Below are 18,189 nucleotides of genomic sequence, written 5' to 3'. Positions count from 1 at the left end.
TGGATTTTTGCTAAGTTTGGCAGAATGAATGTTTATAAAACAACTTACTATAGTTAAATCTATCTTTTTATTTAAACTTTGGTTGCTCCGCTATCACCCACTATGAAAGCTAGAACGCCCACTAGTGGGCAGTAGGGACCAGGTTGACTACCACTGGCCTATAACTTTCTTTCTTTGTAGTGTCTTTGCCTGATTTTGGAATGAGGATTATGCTTGCCTTATAAAAGGAGCTTGGAAGTCTTCCCTCCTCTTGAATTTTTTGAAATAGCTTGAGAAGGATAGGAGTTAGTTCTTCTGGTAAAATTCACCTGTGAAGACGTCTGGCCCAGGACTTTTGTTTATTGGGAGTTTTTTGATAATTGTTTCAATCTCATTTGATGAAATCGGTCTATTTAGTGTTTCTGATTCTTCCATATTGATTTCTGAAAGATTATATGTTTCTAGGAATTTGTCCATTTCACCTAGGTTGTCTAATCTTTTTGGCATACAGTTCTTCATAGTATTTTCTTACAATCTTTTGTATTTCTGCTGTCAGTTGTTATTTCTCTACTCTCATTTCTAATTTTATTTATTTGAATCCTCTCTCTTTTTTTCTTGGTGAGTCTAGTTTAAGGTTCATCAATCTTGTTTATCTTTTCAGAAAATCAGCTCTTGGTTTCATTGATCTTCTGTATTGTTTTTTAGTCTCTATGTCATTTATTTCCGCTCTGATCTTTATTATTTCCTTCCTTCTACTTACTCTGGGCTTTGTTTGTTGTTCTTTTTCTAGTTCTTTTAGATGTACAGTTAGGTTGTTTATTTGGGCTTTTCTTGCTTCTTAAGGTATGCATGAAATGGTATGAACTTCCTTCTCAGGACTGCTTGTGCTGTGTCCCATGAATTTTGAGTTGTTGTATGTTTATTTTCATTTGTTTTAAGGAAATTATTTATTTCTCTTTTATCTCATTAATCCATTCGTTATTTAATAGCATGCTATTTAATCTCCAAGTGTTTGAATATTTTTCAGTGTTTCTATTGTAGTTGATTTTTAGTTTCATGCCATTGTGATCAGAGAAGATGCTTGATATGATTTCAATCTTCTTAAATTTATTGAGACTTGTTTTGTGTCCTAGCATGTGGTCCATCCTAGAGAATGTACCATGAGCACTTGAAAAGAATGTATATTCTCCTGCTTTAGCATGAAAGGTTCTGAGATATCTATTAAATTCAGTTGATCTAATGTGTCCTTCAAGGCTGCTGTTTCTTTGTTAATTTTCTTTCTTGAGGATCTATCTAGTGATGGTAGTGGGGTATTAAAATCCCCTGCTATTATAGTATTGCTATTGATCTCGCCCTTTAGGTCCCTCAAAATCTGTTTTATGTTTTTAGGTGCTCCTATATTAGGTGCATAGATATTTAAAATGGTTATATCTCCCTGTTGGATTGCTCCCTTTATCATTATGTAGTGACCTACTTTACCCCTTACTATAGCCTTTGTTTTAAAGTCTATTTTGTCAGATATGAGTATTTCTACCCCAGCTTTTCTTTCACTTCCATTTGCATGAAATATTGTTTTTTCATCCCTTCACTTTCAGTCTGTGTGTCTCTTTTGTTTTGAGATAGGTCTCTTGTAGACAGTATATGTACGGTTCCTGTTTTCTTATCCATTCAGTTAACCTATGTCTTTAAATTGGAGCATTTAATCCATTTACATTTAAGGTTATTATTGATATGTAGTTGTTTCTTGCCATTTTATTCTTTAAATCTACATTCTTCTTTTTATCTATTTTTTTCCCTTTGTTCTGTTTACAACATGTCCCTTAACATTTCTTGCAGCATTGGTTTGGTTATAATGAATTTCTTGAGTGTTTTTTGGGTTTTTTTGTTTGTTTGTTTGTTTTTTTGTCTAGGAAGCTTTTTATATCTCCTTCAATTTTAAATGATAGCCTTGCTGGATAAAGAAGTCTTGATTGTAGGCTCTTCTTTTGCATTACTTTGAATATTTCTTGCCATTCCCTTATGGCCACTAGTGTTTCTGTTAAGAAGTCAGATGTCATCCTTATGGAGGCTCCTCTGTAGGTAATTGACTGCCTTTTTTTTTTTTTTTTTGCAGCTTTTAGTATTTCTTTATCCCTTAATTTTGGCATTTTAATTATGATGTGTCTTGGTGTAGGCCTCTTTGTGTTCCTCTTTAATGGGACTCTCTGTGCTTCTTGAACTTGTGTGACTTTTTCCTTCATCAATTACAGAAATTTTCAGCTATTATTTTTTCATTCAAGTTCTCTATCCTTGTTCTTTCTCTTCTCCTTCAGGAACCCCTATGATGCAGATGTTATTTCTCTTTCATGTTGTCACAGAGCTCTCTTAGAGTTTCCTCAGTCATTTTATTCCTTTTCACTCTTTTCTTTTTTTTAATTGATTTTAATTTATTGTGTTTACATAGATTTTAGTATTGCCCCAAATGCATCCTCCCCCCCCCCCGTATTCCCCTCAACATCTCCTTTGCCCCCCTCCTCATAGCACCCTCCCACCTTCCCTTCAGGTTTATGCCCTCCTATCATCCCCTTTCCCTCTGTCCTCTTTTCTTCTGGTTCCTTTGATCTCTCCTCTATCTCAATTCTGTTCCTCAGTTTACATTGTTCATTGGATTCCTCAAATGAGTGAGGTCATATGATATTTTTCTTTTTCTGCCTGGCTTATTTCACTTAACATAATAGTTTCCAGGTCCATCCATGTTGTCGCAAAAGGTAAGATTTCCTTCCTTTTCATGGCCCCATAATATTCCATTGTATATATGTATGAAAGCTTTTTAATCCTTTCGTCCACTGATGGACACTTGGGCTGTTTCCAGATCTTCGCTATTGTGAACAATGCTGTCATAAACATGGAGGTTCATTTCTCCTTCTGAAACAGTGGTATGGTGTACTTGGGGTATATTCCTAAAAGTGGGATAGCTGGGTCAAAAAGCAGTTCAATTTTTAATTTTTTGAGAAATTTCCATACTGTTTTTCACAGTGGCTGCACCAGTCTGCATTCCCACCAGCAGTGCAGGAGGGTTCCCTTTTCTCCACATCCTCGCCAGCACTTATTCTATGTTGTTTTGTTGATGAGCGCCATTCTGACTGGTGTGAGGTGGTATCTCCTTGTGTTTTTTTTTAATAAATAAATTTTTATTAATTTTAATGGGGTGACATCAATAAATCAGGGTACATATATTCAAAAAAAACATGTCCAGGTTATCTTGTCATTCAATTATGTTGCATACCCATCACACAAAGTCAGATTATCCTCCGTCACCTTCTATCTAGTTTTCTTTGTGCTGTCTCCCCCTCCCCCTCTCTCTCCCTCCCTCCTCCCACCCCCTGTAACCACCACACTCTTGTTCATGTCTCTTAGTCTCATTTTTATGTCCCACCAATGTGTGGAATCCTGAAGTTCTTGTTTTTTTTCTGATTATACTTATTTCACTCCGTATAATGTTATCAAGATCCCACCATTTTGTTGTAAGTGATCCGATGTCATCATTTCTTATGGCTGAATAGTATACCATAGTGTATATGTGCCACATCTTCTTTATCCAGTCTTCTATTTTTTTTTACAGTGGTTAAAGCCTTTAAGCAAACTCTTGGCCAATACAGCAAGAATCCATAAAAGAATAGTGTCCTTAACAAGTTCGCCAAGTCCAAGTTGGCCCCAACACCATGCCAAGTCCCTGATAAATGGAACCCAACCCCAGTTCAGTCTGTTAGGAGCTATCCCAAGGAGCAGGATCCAGGATTAATTTGAATTTCTCGAATAATTAGTGATGTTGAGCATTTTTTCATATGCCTATTGGCCATCTATATGTCCTCTTTGGAGAAGTGTCTATTCATTTCTTTTGCCCATTTTTTGATTGGATTGTTTATCTTCCTCGTGTTGATTTTTACAAGTTCTTTATACATTTTGGTTATTAACCACATATCAGACGTATTGTTGAATATGTTCTCCCATTGTGTGGTTTGTCTTTTTATTCTGTTCTTATTGTCTTTAGCTGTGCAAAAGCTTTTTAGTTTGATATAGTCCCACTTGTTTATCCTGTCTTTTATTTCACTTGCCTGTGGAGATAAATCGGCAAATATATTGCTGCGAGAGATGAAAGAGAGCTTACTGCCTATGTTTTCTTCCAAGATGATCATGGTTTCATGGATTACATTCAAGTCTTTTATTCATTTTGAGTTTATTTTTACTAATGGTATAAGTTAGTGGTCTAGTTTTCTTTTTTTTAAGGTAGCTGTCCAGTTTTCCCAACACCATTTGTTGAAGAGGATGTCTTTACTCCATTGTATACTCTTACCTCCTTTGTCAAATATCAGTTGTCCATAAAGGTGTAGATTTATTTCTGGGGTTTCTATTCTGTTCCATTGATCTATATGCCTGTTCTTATGCCAGTACCAAGCTGTTCTGAGTACAATGACCTTGTAGTATAACTTGATATCAGGAAGTGTGATGCCTCCCACTTTATTCTTCCTTTTCAAGATCACTGAGGCTATTCGTGTTCTCTTTTGGTTCCATATAAATTTTTGGAATATGTGTTCTATATCTCTGAAGTATGTCATTGGTATTTTAATTGTTATTGCATTGAATTTATAAATTGCTTTGGGTAATATAGACATTTTAATAATGTTTATTCTTCCTTCCTCAGACTTTTTGAGGCTCTTTTGTTTTTGCTGTGCTGTTTCCATGCTTTTTTTTTTTATCTTGTCCTCTAAATCGCTGATTCAATCCTCTGCTTCATTCAGCCTGCTTTTAATTCCTTATAATGTAGTCTTCATTTCTGATATTGTATTTGTCATTTCTGACTGGTTCTTTTTTATGATTTCAATGTCCTTTTTGATGCTTACTATCTCTTTATTTAGGTGCTCTTTATGTCCATCCATTGTTGCTCTAAGATCCTTGAGCATCCTAACAATCATTATTTTAAACTCTGCATCTGGTAGTTTGGTTATTTCCATCTCATTCAGTTCTTTTTCTGAGGATTTCTCTTGTTGATTCATTTGGATTGCATTTTTCTGTCTTCCCATTTTGTTTTGTGTGTAGATTCCTCCTTTGGGTGTGTAGTTTGTAGCTCAGTCTAGGGTTGGTATAGTCTGCCTCCAATTTTCAGTTGTGTTGTTTCTAGATCTTCTTGGGTTGGTATCAGCTGTTTGTAATCCACTGCTGGCTACTTGTCTGCTGTCACTGTTCTTTTTGCTATTTGTGTCAGCATTTTCTATGTTCTAGCTAGGTCTGGTGTGAGGAGCCCTTCCTTATGATACCCCTCTAACAAGGGTTGTTAGGTTCTGAACTGATGCTCACCATATCTAGCCACTGGATGTGCATTCCCTGGATCTCCCTGGCCAGAGCCTGGTGTAGACCAGTGGAGGTCACTGCTTATGACTGGCCCTTGTCAACCTTTTTAGAGCTACAGGTGATCCAGATCTTATGGTTGCCTCTGCTGGGCCCACGTGCCATTGTAAATATCAACTGCACTCATAATTTAGCTTCTATCTATTCTTGGCCTGGGGTAAGTTCGTTTAAAAGTTCAAGTTCCCCTGAGATTCGCTTTCTGTTGCCTCTTATTGCTGGCTACTTGTTGGCCTCAGTACTGTAATTCAGAGACTAGATATGGTATTGGATTTGGCTTGCGCCTTAGCCTCAAGAGTCATTCTATCCAGACATTTATTTACTTATTTATTTATTTATTTTTCTTCTTTTTCAGTTTTAAGAAGGGTGTGGCCACAGGATTCCAGTGAGTGTGGCCTCTGTGTTCCCAACGTGTGGTCTTTCTGCTGGCCCACCACCACCACTCGCACTTTCAGGCTCAGGCGCTGCTGGTACCAGCCCATTGCCGTGGCTTCCACCACTGCAGGCAGGCTTTTGCTGCCATCTCGGGCTGCCACCATGGTAGCCCTGGCCTCTGCCACTTTGGGCGGTCTTGAGCATGCACACTCAGACCATCCCGGCCCCTGCTGCCAACCCTGCCACTGCCAGCCTGACCACCCTCCAGAGAGTACTCAGCAGCGTCAGGGGGCAGTGTAGCTTAGACCTCAGCACTCACTACCTGTGTCCCTAATGTGCTCCCTGCTTCTAAGCACCTCTTTGCTTTGACTAGAGCAGAAGAGCCTCTGGTTGGCAGGGTAATTTCTTCCTTTTGCTGGTGTTGCTGCTCCCAGGAAAAATGGGTTAGGGTGGCTGTCTCTCAAAGTGTCTCTCCCTGTGCCTCGGAGATTAAACTCTCCTGGCAACTCCAGTCATCTCGGCACTCCTCACTCCTAGAACCCTGGGTAAATGGCTGTGAGCAAGGTTTTTGGCGCGGTCCCTTTAAGTCATAGCTTGGGTGTGAGAGTTCTGTCTTTTATTCTCAAACAGTATCCCAGCTCTTTTCTCAGCTAAATACTGTCCACACACCTCTTCTAGGCTCTGGGGCTCTAGGCTGGGACTCCAGTCCTGGGGCTGAGGACCCACAACTCTCTGGGAAACCCACCCAGCCACAAGAATCCCTCTGGGCTGCTGCTTACTCCTGGGAGTAGGGAAGCCCTTTCCATGTCTCTGCCTTCCCTACCAGTCTCAGTGTGGTTTCTTTGGTGGTCCTTGGTTATAGAATCCTTTTAGCTTAGTCCAAAGTTAGTTTCTCAAGATGATTGTTCTTAAAATTAAGTTGTAATCCACTTTGGTTCTGGGAGGTGGGAGTTGGAATGTCCACCTACTCCGTGAACATTTTGCTGCTCCCAATCTAAACAAGAGTTATATATAATTCTTTAAAAAGCTATGTACGTGTGTATATAGATACATATGTGTGTATAATTATAATTATATATATAAATACTATCATCTAATAATATTTTTATAATTAACCTGGTACCTGTAACAATAATTTTTAAATTCAAATCACAAGTGAAAAATTTGGGTGAAGTGTAAAATATACTGTGTTAATATTGCTTTAATCTAAATGAATGTTTACTGAAATAATTATCTGGCTCTTTTATCAATAGCTGTTTCTTAGAGTTTAATAAACTTTGCAAATTCAGAAGAGGAAATTAATATTGTAGCTTGAACAATTTTCATTTCTTATTTCAGAATCTTTAATATGACTAAATTCTTCAGAGGAGAAAAACCATGTAAAGCAAAAATATATTAACGTGACAATTTGCCAAAGTGGAATGCTGATAAATGTTTCAAATGGCGTGCTTTTGAAGTGAGATTCCCACTAGACTTTTCTGTCCCTTTTCAAACCATCTTGAACTAAAACTACATCCACTTGTCCTGCCCCACATCATGGAATCATAAGACAAAGATGTGATGTCACTGATAAACATTTTACAGAAGAGAAGACATGAGTACCTGTGAGCTATAGTTTCTTACTGGGAAGCTCAGTTCCCTCTGGAAAATAAATCTATTAAATAAATTAATTTAAATTCTTATGCTGAACAAGAACAATCTCAGTAAGTTTTGGTGCCTTTGGGGCTCCTGTCAATGCCTTCTGGTGACAGAATGGCTGGACACTTGACAAGAAATTAAAGACAATTTCATTACATTTAAGAAATACTTGCTGAGAACTTGTCCCCAATGCTAAGGAAATGTGGTTGTGTTGCATTTGTCCCCCAATAAAAAGCTCAAGATTTAAACATGGCGCTAAAGCGTCAGTCAGAGCAACAGTGCTCCTAGCCAGCTGAGGATCGTTGGCCATCCACGTCCCCACTGGATGTGAGCACAATGTGCGTGCTGCCTGGGGAGTCAGAGGCAGCTTCACAGAGGGTGCTAAATGGAGCTGAGAAGGGTGGTGAGTTTGGGAGGGTGGAGTCAGAGAGGGTTCATTTCTGCTTCCTGGAGACAGAATCTGGCATGAGTGCAGAGGCTCTGCCATTAGGCAGCCTGGGGAGTATTCATGTTCCACTACATCCTTGAACCCCTGGGTCCCTCTATTTCCTATCTGGAAAATGGAAATTATGAGACTGTGGATCAGACAAGCTGTGCTGTGTATAGAGAGTAGTACACCCTACTAGTACCAGGATGTACACCTAACAGGATATGCTAAAATCACATCCTGTTCTTAGGCACACAGCTGTCCAACTGAAGTAATGACAATGTGTCTATAATAAATGAGCACATTGTAAGCCTCTCTGCTGGGTTTTCTCACTAGGCCTTTAACGTGGCTTCATAATTTAACCAGATTTGAAAATTGACAGAAGAAAGGCAAACAATCAGATATTCAACAGAGTCTAGCCAGTATAGCTTGTGTGCCCTGGGGATGGTTTCCTCAGCTCTATACAACTTGTTTTTCTTGTGTTCCTCTAGCAGTTCCAGAAGGGTCTAATCTTTGTACCGTAGGATGAAAAATGCCCGTAGCAGCGAGTCTTGGTGATAAACCTTAATAACATTTCTTATTTTGGCTTCATCCTCTCTGCTCTTTTCTGAGATCAGGACCTAATAAACACAGCCTTGGCTTCTCTAATAGTCTCATTTTAACTCATTTTCTTGACTGTAGGCTCTACCCCTTACTCCATAAATCCCATGCCCAGCCATTGGATTATTCTAAACCAAGTGCTTCTTTTCAATTCCTCCCTCAGCACTCAAAACGACTACCATTTACCAAGAAAGATTCCAAAACCTTTACTTCTTCTTTTTTATACATTTTATAGCTGACTATGAACTACATCTTTAGACAGCTACAATGAAGAGAAAATCAGTTATAGCAGTGGTCCCCAATCTTTTTTGGGCCACGGACTGGTTTAATGTCAAAAAATATTTTCACAGACCAGCCTTTAGGGTGGGACGGATAAATGTATCACGTGACCGAGACAAGCATCAAGAGTGAGTCTTAGACAGATGTAACAGAGGGAATCTGGTCATTTTTTAAAAATAAAACATCATTCAGACTTAAATATAAATAATACGTAAATAATGTAAGTTATTTACTCTTTCTCTGCAGACTGGTACCAAATGGCCCACGGACCGGCACTGGTCCACAGCCTGGGGATTGGGGACCACTGAGTTATAGAATATCTTGAGTTGATAATACTTCTCAAGGTATATGTGGCTTGATATTTCTAGTCTTAATTTTACCCCTTCTCTTCTCCTGGCTTAATTGAACACTTATTTAAGTGTTTCCAAACTTATGTTTATGTACCTATACCCGACAGACCTTTCCTTTACCTCAAGAAATGTGTTAGCATCTGTATTATCTATCTTATATACAAATATGCATTCTTAATTATTTTACCTGTCTTTCAAGGTCCATCTCAGGTAATACTAGTCTTACAAGTTTGGACTCTTCTCTGCTACAAGAGTATTATCTGTCCTCTAAAGCTAACCAGTTGTTTGTCTTCCTATTATGGGATTAAAGTCCTTCTGCATCATATTATACTTATTTGTAAGAACATCTGCCCTCTCCATTTGGGATTATGAATTTATTCTTAGTTACTTTTGCATTGCACAGACTATACTGTTAAATATTTATGGAATGTATGCCATTGGTATTATTTTTGCTTTTTGCATTTTACTTTTTCACATATTGCTGTGGACTATGAATGTCTTTAGAAATGCTACAACTAAGAGAAAATTAGTTATAGAATATCTTAAATTTATAGTAAGAAGATCTACATTTGAACCTGAACTCTCCCTGTTCAGATTAGTGCATTTCACAAACTAATTATATAAAAACATCATTATAGGGCTTTGAGAATATAATGTAAGTTGATAAATTCTCAGATTTCTTTTTGTTTTATTTTATTACAGTTTGCATTCAACCCTATTCTCTATTAGTTGCAGGTACACAGAACAGCAGGTAGACATTTCTTATAGGTTATAAAGTATTTCCTCCACTAATTCAAGTGCCCACCTGACCCCATGCAAAGTTATTACAATATCGCGGACCCTGTTCCCCATGCTGTGCTGTACATCCCCATGACTCTTTTGTAACTGCCAATTTGTACTTTTTGATCCCATCACCTTTTTCACCCAGTCTCTCAAATTCCAGCAGCCATCAGTCTGTTCTTTGTATCTATGAGTCTGTTTCTGTTTTGTTTGTTTATAGTGTTTTATAGATTCCACATATAAGTGAAATCATGGTATTTGCCTTTCTCTGTGTGACTTACTTCATTTAGCATAATGTCCTCTAGATCCTTCTATGCTGTTCTAAATAGTAAGATTACATTCTATTTTATGGCTGAGTAACATTCCATTGCATATATGTACCGCCACCTTTTTGTCTAATTATCTGTTGTTGAGCACTTGGGTTGCTTCCATATCTTGGCTATTATAAATAATGTTGCAATGAACATGGGAATGCATATAGTCTTTTAAATTATTGTTTTGGATATTTTTTTTTTGGATATACAACCAGAAGTGGGATCTCTGGGTCATAAGGTGTTTACATTTTTAATTTTTTGAGATAATCCTATACTGCTTTCCACCGTGGCTACATCAATCTATTGTACATTCTCACCAACAACTCACAAGGGTTCTCTTTTCTCCACATCCTCATCAGCACTTGTTTGGTGATTTATTGATCATAGCTATTCTGACAAGTGTGAGGTGGTATTTCATTGTGGTTTTAATTTGCATTTCTCTGATGATTAGTGATGTTGGGCACCTTTTCATGTGTCTATGGCCATCTTTACACCTTCTTTGGAGAAGTTTCTATTCAGGTCATCTGCCCACTTTTTTTATTTTTTGTTATTTTGTCTGAGTTCTTTTTCAATTTTGGATATGAACCTCTTATTGGTTGTAGCATTGGTGAGTATCTTCTCCCATGTAGTAGGTTGTCTTTTTGTTTTGTTGATGGCTTTCCTTGCTGTGCAAAAACTTTTTAATTTGAGGTAGTCCCAATTGTTTTTTGTTTGTTTTTTCCCCTTAACCCAGGGAGATATGTCAGAAAAAATATATGTTGCTGAAAGAAATGTCCAAGATTTTACTGCCTACGCCTATCTTTTCTTCTAAAACAAAGACTATAACAAGAGACATTATAACAAGAAAAAGATCATTATGTAATGATAAAGGTATCAGTTCAACAAGGGGATATAACCCTTGTAAACATCTATGCATCCAACATAGGTGCACCTGAATAGATAGTGAGGGACAGAAAGGGAGAGATAAAGAGTAATGCAGTTGTAGTAGGGGATTTTAGCACCCCATTGACATCAATAGATAGATCTTCCTGACAGAAAATCAATGAGAGATCATTGGCTTTAAATGACATGTTAGACCAGATGGATTTATCAGATTTCTTATTGATGAGTAGTGTGTGTAAAAGTGGTCAATAAGTCAAGGTCTATGGAAGTTAGCTTTATTCCTTTATTTTTGATATTAAACAATTCATCAAAGGTTGGAGGGAATATATATATATAAAGTATAACATAAATTAATGTGAATTATTGTTAAAGACACATGATTATAAACATTTTTAAACTTTCTAAATAGTTCATAGGAATCATGGTATTGGTGATAAATGGTGGGTAATTATTTAGACCATGGTTTCTAAGACTTGGCACTATTCACATTTTGTTTTAGTTTTTCAGTCAGATAGCTCTTTGGTGTGGTAGAGGGGGCTAAGTGTCCTGGCAGTGGTGGTACATTTAACAGAGCAAAACCCACTAGATGCCAGGAATACCACCCCTACCAAGCCATGACAATCAAATATGCCCCCAGCCATTGCAAAAGTCCCCTGTATGGCAATGTTACCCTCTGTTGAGAATCACTGATAGAGACAGCTGAAGATTCTTTATTTGTCCCTGAATAGACTTGCCCCACAGGTGATTAAAATAAATCAATATTTCTAATCACATAAATCAGAAAGGCAGCTGTTTTTCAACATAGGCAGATAGCATCATCTTGTATGCCTAATTTCCTCTTTGGATTCTATCTCATATTACAGCAAAAGGAGCAAACATCATTTTGTTGACTGTATCTGAATATAACATTTATCACCAAATCAATGAACTATTTAGAGAGAGCAGATCTGCAATGATTTAATATGGCTTTTTTTTTTCCAAACTAAAATACTATAGTGACAGTTTAGGAAAAATATTTTAAGACTGTTTGTATGATATAAGCTGACTCCTAGCTTCTCTAGTGTCTAAAAGCAAGCTAACCTAATTTGTCCTAGAAACCTTGGTAGGTTTTTTTTTTTCCATTTATCATTTTGCTAATCTTGAAGGATAATTTTAAATTCAAGCCCTATAACCCTTAGAGAAAAATAAATTCTATAGTCAACTGGACAGGCATAGATTTTTATTATGACAGTATGTTTATTTAATTTACATATTATTAATTTTTTACCAAATATGTGAATAGAATTGCATAGTTAACAGTTCGTATGTTTCCTTTTGTCTATTTTTTTTCAAAGCTTTTGTTGTAGAATTTATCTAAAGGAAAGGAGGAAAAGACATTTTTCTTTTGAAGGTATTATTACTGATGTTAGCTAACACACCTGCTATATATGCATACTCAAATACTAGGGTAAACTCATCTTATATGTTAACTTAAAATACCATCTCTAACTGGTTACCCACAAATTGATTTTCCTACCTTTGCTCTTGCCTGTAAACTCCAGACTCATATACCCAGTGCCTGTTTGTCACTAGTATTTGGGTCTAATAGACATCTCACAATTGACAGGTTTGAAACAAAACTGCTGGGATCTTAGGACAATTAGATCTAATTACTGAGATTGTGAATTTTGCAATTTAAAAATTATGAATGTGAGCATCTGAGAGCACTGCTTTGCTTCCTAGCCAGCTCTAAATTTTCTCCCTTTGCCTCCTGTTCTGATGTGTTGCCAAGGAACTGAGGCTCAGCTCTAATGTTGTCAGAGGGAGAGACCATTACAGATGTGGTCACTCAGAATATCACCTGAAGGACATGTGGGTGAGGAGGATGAGTCCAGGACCAGAGTGGAGGGCCCGTCACAGCATAGGCAGCATCTGAGCTGAATGTTTAAGGATTAAAAGGCATGTGCTGGAGGAGGTGAGAGTGAGGGGCAGACCCATGGAATCCACAGACACAAAGGTTTCAATGTCTGAAAACACAAGACACACTCCAGGGGATGAGCGGTTGGATCCAAGCCTCAGATCAACAGAAACACAGGGAAGAGAAGGTGAGCAGAGGGGATGTGGAGCCAACAGAGAACTAAAGCAGTTTCCTCAGATTCTCTCATCTGCAATTTTTAAATTGGAAACTTCATAATCTTTGATAATTAGATCTAACTATCCCAAGCTCCCCGCTTGTCTACATCAAGGGACTGTGACGCAATAGTTGTGTAATAGCCAAGTTGATTAAAAGTATTCTCAGTAAGAGAGATACTCCTGAGTCTCGCTATCTAATACTCTACATTAAATAAAGGTGTTACAGTCAATGACATGTGTCTTTAGTGTAAGAAGTATGGATTTTGAAGCATTGAGGTGGAATTGGGGGGAAATGCAAAATGGTGGTTGCCAAAGGCAGGTGTTCTTTTCTTGTTCTTTTATCATAGCGCTCCTGAGAAAGGAAAGGACTATTTCCACACTAATTTCTTTTTTGCACTTCCTGTTTGCTCGTCTATCTTTGCATTAGGAAATTAGCTCCAGTGTAGTGCCCAGAACACACCTAAAGCTGTAATAAGTTGTGTTGGTCTGGTCATAATTGGCATACAGGGACCATACTGACATACACATGCCTACAGGTTGTCTTCTATTTGCTAATTTCTTACTGTGTTTAAGATGCTAAGTTCTATTAAGAATGGAGGTGGGGAAAGGAGGGAAGAAAGGAAAGAAGAAATAAGACAGGAAGAAAAGGAAGGAAGGAGGGAGGGAGGGAGGGAGGGAGGGAAAAGAAGACACTGGATGCCCTCTCTCCATTCAGGAAGTTTGGTTATGTAGAGCCTGTGATGGCACTAAATCCATTAAGATGTCTTACTTCAGACAACCACACAAAATTTATATTAATCAGGAATCTGAATTGTTTTTTGTGGATCTGGTTTATGATGAGAAAGACAATGAAAATTTCTAGTAGGTATTAATCTGAATGTCGGTTTCTTATTGTACGTGCTCCTATCATTTATTAAGTAAGGAGGACAGACCTCAAAGCCTGGGACCTCATGACTGCAAGGCCCCATCAGTCAGAAAGAGGAGAGGGAGTTTACCCACACACAGAAAACATCCCAAAGCCTGACCCTTCAGCTCCTCTAGTGTATAGTCAGATCTTCACTCTCTGCTGTTTGACACGGAGAGTAGATGCAGAAAGGAAGTCCATGGCAGGACGAGGCCAGGAGTACATGTGAGATGCCATTAAACAGATGATGAGTGAGACACACTCCCTCCAGTGGGTTTGTCCAGGAAGAATTCAGAGGACAGGAAAGAGGTAAAATGTTCCCTGAAAGGCGTGTAGGATTTTGATAGACACCTTTGTGGGAAAGAGCAAATTTTTGCTAAAATAGACACATAAATAATAATAATAATTATTATAATTGAAATATCTTACACTTCAACCATTTATGGGGCCTGATGAGGTTGTGGGCCAGATGCTACATGCTTCATGTGTGTTATCTCAGTAAATTCTTACAAGAAGCCTCTCTGGCAGAGGACAGAAGTTATGGAGAATGCACCTGATTCCAGGCTGTTACGTGTGACTCCCCAGGGACACAGATGTGAACTTGATTCTGTCAGGTTCCACACACTCATTGATTAGCACTAACTGTTATGTTCAAGTGAAGAGTTTGCTTGAAAGAAAATGGAATACAAACCTGGAATTATACTTTTGGAGAAGTTAGGTTCCCTGGCTGACAGGCTCAGTGGTTAGAGCATTGACCTGGCCTGTGGACATCCTAGATTTGATCCCCAGTCAGAGCACACAGGAGAAATGACCATCAGCTTCTTTCCCTCTTCTCTCCCTCTTCCACCACTTCCCTTTCTCTCCTCTTTTTCTCCTGTAGCCAGTGACTTGACTGTTTCAAGTGTGGTCCTAGGCACTGAGGATAGCTCCATTGGAGTACATCAGCCTCAGGCTCTAAAACTAACTTGGTACTCAAGCATTGGCCCCAGATGGGGTAGCCAGGTGGATCCCGATCAGGGTGCATGCAGGAATATGCCTCACTCTCTTCCCTCCTCTCACAAAAAAAAAAAAAAATCTGTCATTGTAACATGTATACCAATTTTGATGGAGTACATAAAAACAGACAGGGAATTGCCTGACTGGTGGTGGCTCAGTGGACAGAACATGGAGCCAGAATGCTGAGGTCACTGGTTCAAAACCTCGAAGTTGTCAGCTTAAGCACAGGGCCACTGGCTTGAGCATAGGATCATCTATGTCAGTGGTCCCCAACCTTTTTTGGGCCACGGACCAGTTTAATGTCAGAAAATATTTTCACGGACCGGCCTTTAGGGTGGGATTGATAAATGTATCACGTGACCGAGACAAGCGTCAAGAGTGTAACAGAGGGAATCTGGTCATTTTTTAAAAATAAAACATCATTCAGACTTAAGTATAAATAAAACATAAATAATGTAAGTTATTTATTCTTTCTCCACGGACTGGTACCAAATGGCCCACGGACCGGTACCGGTCCGCGGCCCCGGGGTTGGGGACCACTGATCTATGTGATCCAAGGTCGCTGGCCTGAGCCCAAAGGTCACTGTCTTAAGCACAGGGTCACTGACTCTTTTTGAGCCACCCCCTCACCCCGTCAAGGCACATAAGAGAAGTAATGAATGCACAACTAAAGTGAAGCAACTACAAGTTGATGCTTCTCTCTCTCTCTCAAGAAAAAAAAAGACAGGAAATTAATATCATCCACCAAGCAGCAGAGAAATTGTTAACAGGGGCCAAAGAAAGGTAGAAAAATGGCAGAGAAGAATTAGAGAGTGGCCCATCCCAATGGTCCCTTCAGGAATCCAGGCACAAGAGCAGAAACATCCAGTCTATCTGAGCACTTGCTGCCAGTCATTCCAAGAAGGGGGCCAAGAAGCCTGCACAGGGCTGCAGACCCATTTACCATATCCTGATATGGGCCTGGAAAGAGAGGCAGAACCTGTCTGGTTATACGCTGGTTGTCTGTAAGCTCAAACAGGATTAACTAATTAGACCCCAATTTCCTAGTGATCTACTTTCTATCAAAGGTGCTCCTACAGTGCTGGACATGAGTCTAGACTAAGGAAACCTAACCTCCTGCACACTTAGAAGTTCCTACTTGGTGAGTCCAGATTTCATGCTGGTTTGTAATGTTGTTTCTGTAAAACTGGGCATTAGTGGTTTATTTACTTACGTTTTTTTAAGGAGATAAATTAAAATGAGTCCATTGCACTCCTGCGCTGAGGAGTGGCTCCCTTCTCTAAGAAATCTATTCTTTTACTTTCCAGCCATAGTCCCAATTCTCCCGTCCTGAAAGCAAAAGTTATAAGATAAAATATTTTATATTAAATTTGACAGGTTTAAGTAAAACTACACAATGTGCTTTTATCAAAGGGAATGGAAATCATTCTTCAAAGCAGAATCAATTTGCAGTTGTGACAGATGATGTTTTTCAAATTTAGCTGCAATTCAACAGTGGTCCTTTTATGTCTATGAAATAATTAATATAAAGAGCAAGTCTTCCCTTTAAGCTGGGTTCTGCTTTCAGTTGGGGGTCTCTGGAATAGGAACACCAAGGGTCCTTGATTCTTACCAGTTTTATTTTACTTTACATTATAGAAATTTGTTCTCTTATGAAAAAAATGTGATTTTATAATGGAAAAGGTTTTTCTGTTTTTATATTAGGAAAAAAATCTGTTCTTTGAGCGAGTAGCATGTATTGATGCATAATTCATCATGTAAATTAGATGATATATCTTCATTGACAAATAACTCTATCTTCAAGCAAACATCAATTGCATTTAGTTTTTATGATTTATAATACATTTCCTGAAGACCAAAGAATCAAGCTAAACACTCAGTTCCTTCTGAAACCTCTGGGGACTAGCCAAGCTGAGATCATCATAACTTGAAAGGAAAAGGGACAGAAAAGTAGTCGCTGACATCAGGACCTGCGCCCCAGACCTTGAGCATAGCTCTCTGCGTCGGCACAGGCATCCCAACACTCGCCCAGCAATGCTCACGGGCAGGTGTAGCTGGTCCACAGCGATGACTTGAAAATGTTCAGGCTCTGCTTAGTGTGGGTTCATGACAACATTTCCAAAGGTTCTTAGCAAAATGAGAGAATAAGGGTGGGGCAGTGAATTTTTCATAAGCACAGACGTATTTTGTTGGAAGGAGCATTTGGTAAATATGAGAATATCCTTTTCCTGAGCCCCTTTCTTTATAATTTTAGGTGATAGGAGGGTGTCTGTTGTGGCTGCTGTCGTTTAACATCCTTACTTGGCAAAATGAGAAGTTGTCAATCTCATGGTAGTCCCATTTTTTTAATCTTTCAATCCATAGTAAACAACAAAAATCCAGAATGTGAACTATTACAGTGCAAATATGAATGGGAACTTCAGTGAAATTTTCTTGCCTTCAATGTCAGGGTTTAACGAGAAGCAGTTGGAACCCATGGCCTCGGTTAGTTTTGTTGTTGTCGTTGTTGTTGTTATAAAGAGGTCAAGTAGCAAAAGTTCTGTAAGTTGGAGAAACTTCTGTAGCATCTAAGACATTTTGTAGAATAAATATGAGATCCTGGTTTCAATCATTCACCAAAGACCCGGATTACAAATATCACTGACTGCTAAAATACATGTTACAACATAGTCCTGAAAGTGACATTTAAACAGCTGTCATGCTTTAACCCTCCCTCAAGTCGTGTCGATCTAGAGTTACTCAACTATTTGCCAACACTGAATGTAGTATCAGCTATTTGATAAAGTATTTCTGGCTCCCTCCATCATTTTGCAAACCTTTGGTGAAAAGACACAGCATCAGAGCTCACAGAATGGGGAATCACTGTGTATAATCAAGTCATCAGGGCTGCTGGGTAAACCAGCGGTCACAAGGACCCAGTAGGACTTGAAGAGCATCCTCTGTAATTTGACCCCGTCTGGAGTGGACACGGGGTTGTCTATGAGGAGTGAGCTGAGTTGTGGTGCCTTTGACTTTCTGCGGTTTTCTGCCCCCTCTCTCCTTTCCAGTGAAATCAGATGAGTTACAGACAATCAAGAAGGAATTGACGCAGATCAAAACTAAGATCGACTCCTTGCTAGGGCGCCTGGAGAAGATTGAGAAGCAGCAGAAGGCAGAGGCGGGTAAGTGAAG

General features: G+C 38.7%; 1 protein-coding gene across 5 annotated transcripts in view; it reads left to right on the top strand.

Annotated features, from left to right (window-relative positions):
• RALYL (RALY RNA binding protein like) overlaps positions 1-18,189 on the top strand; it is a 618,546-nt gene that overhangs the window by 534,740 nt on the left and 65,617 nt on the right. For all 5 annotated transcript variants that reach the window (XM_066372430.1, XM_066372428.1, XM_066372426.1 and 2 more), the window contains one exon: positions 18,066-18,179. In XM_066372430.1, the coding sequence (XP_066228527.1) occupies positions 18,066-18,179 (114 nt within the window). The remainder of the gene's footprint in view (positions 1-18,065; positions 18,180-18,189) is intronic.

Source organism: Saccopteryx leptura, chromosome 3 (assembly GCF_036850995.1).
Source record: "Saccopteryx leptura isolate mSacLep1 chromosome 3, mSacLep1_pri_phased_curated, whole genome shotgun sequence".
NCBI classification, from domain to species: Eukaryota; Metazoa; Chordata; class Mammalia; order Chiroptera; family Emballonuridae; genus Saccopteryx; species Saccopteryx leptura.
The sequence above is the reverse complement of the archived record's forward strand: the minus strand, read 5'-3'. Positions and strand labels throughout refer to the sequence as shown.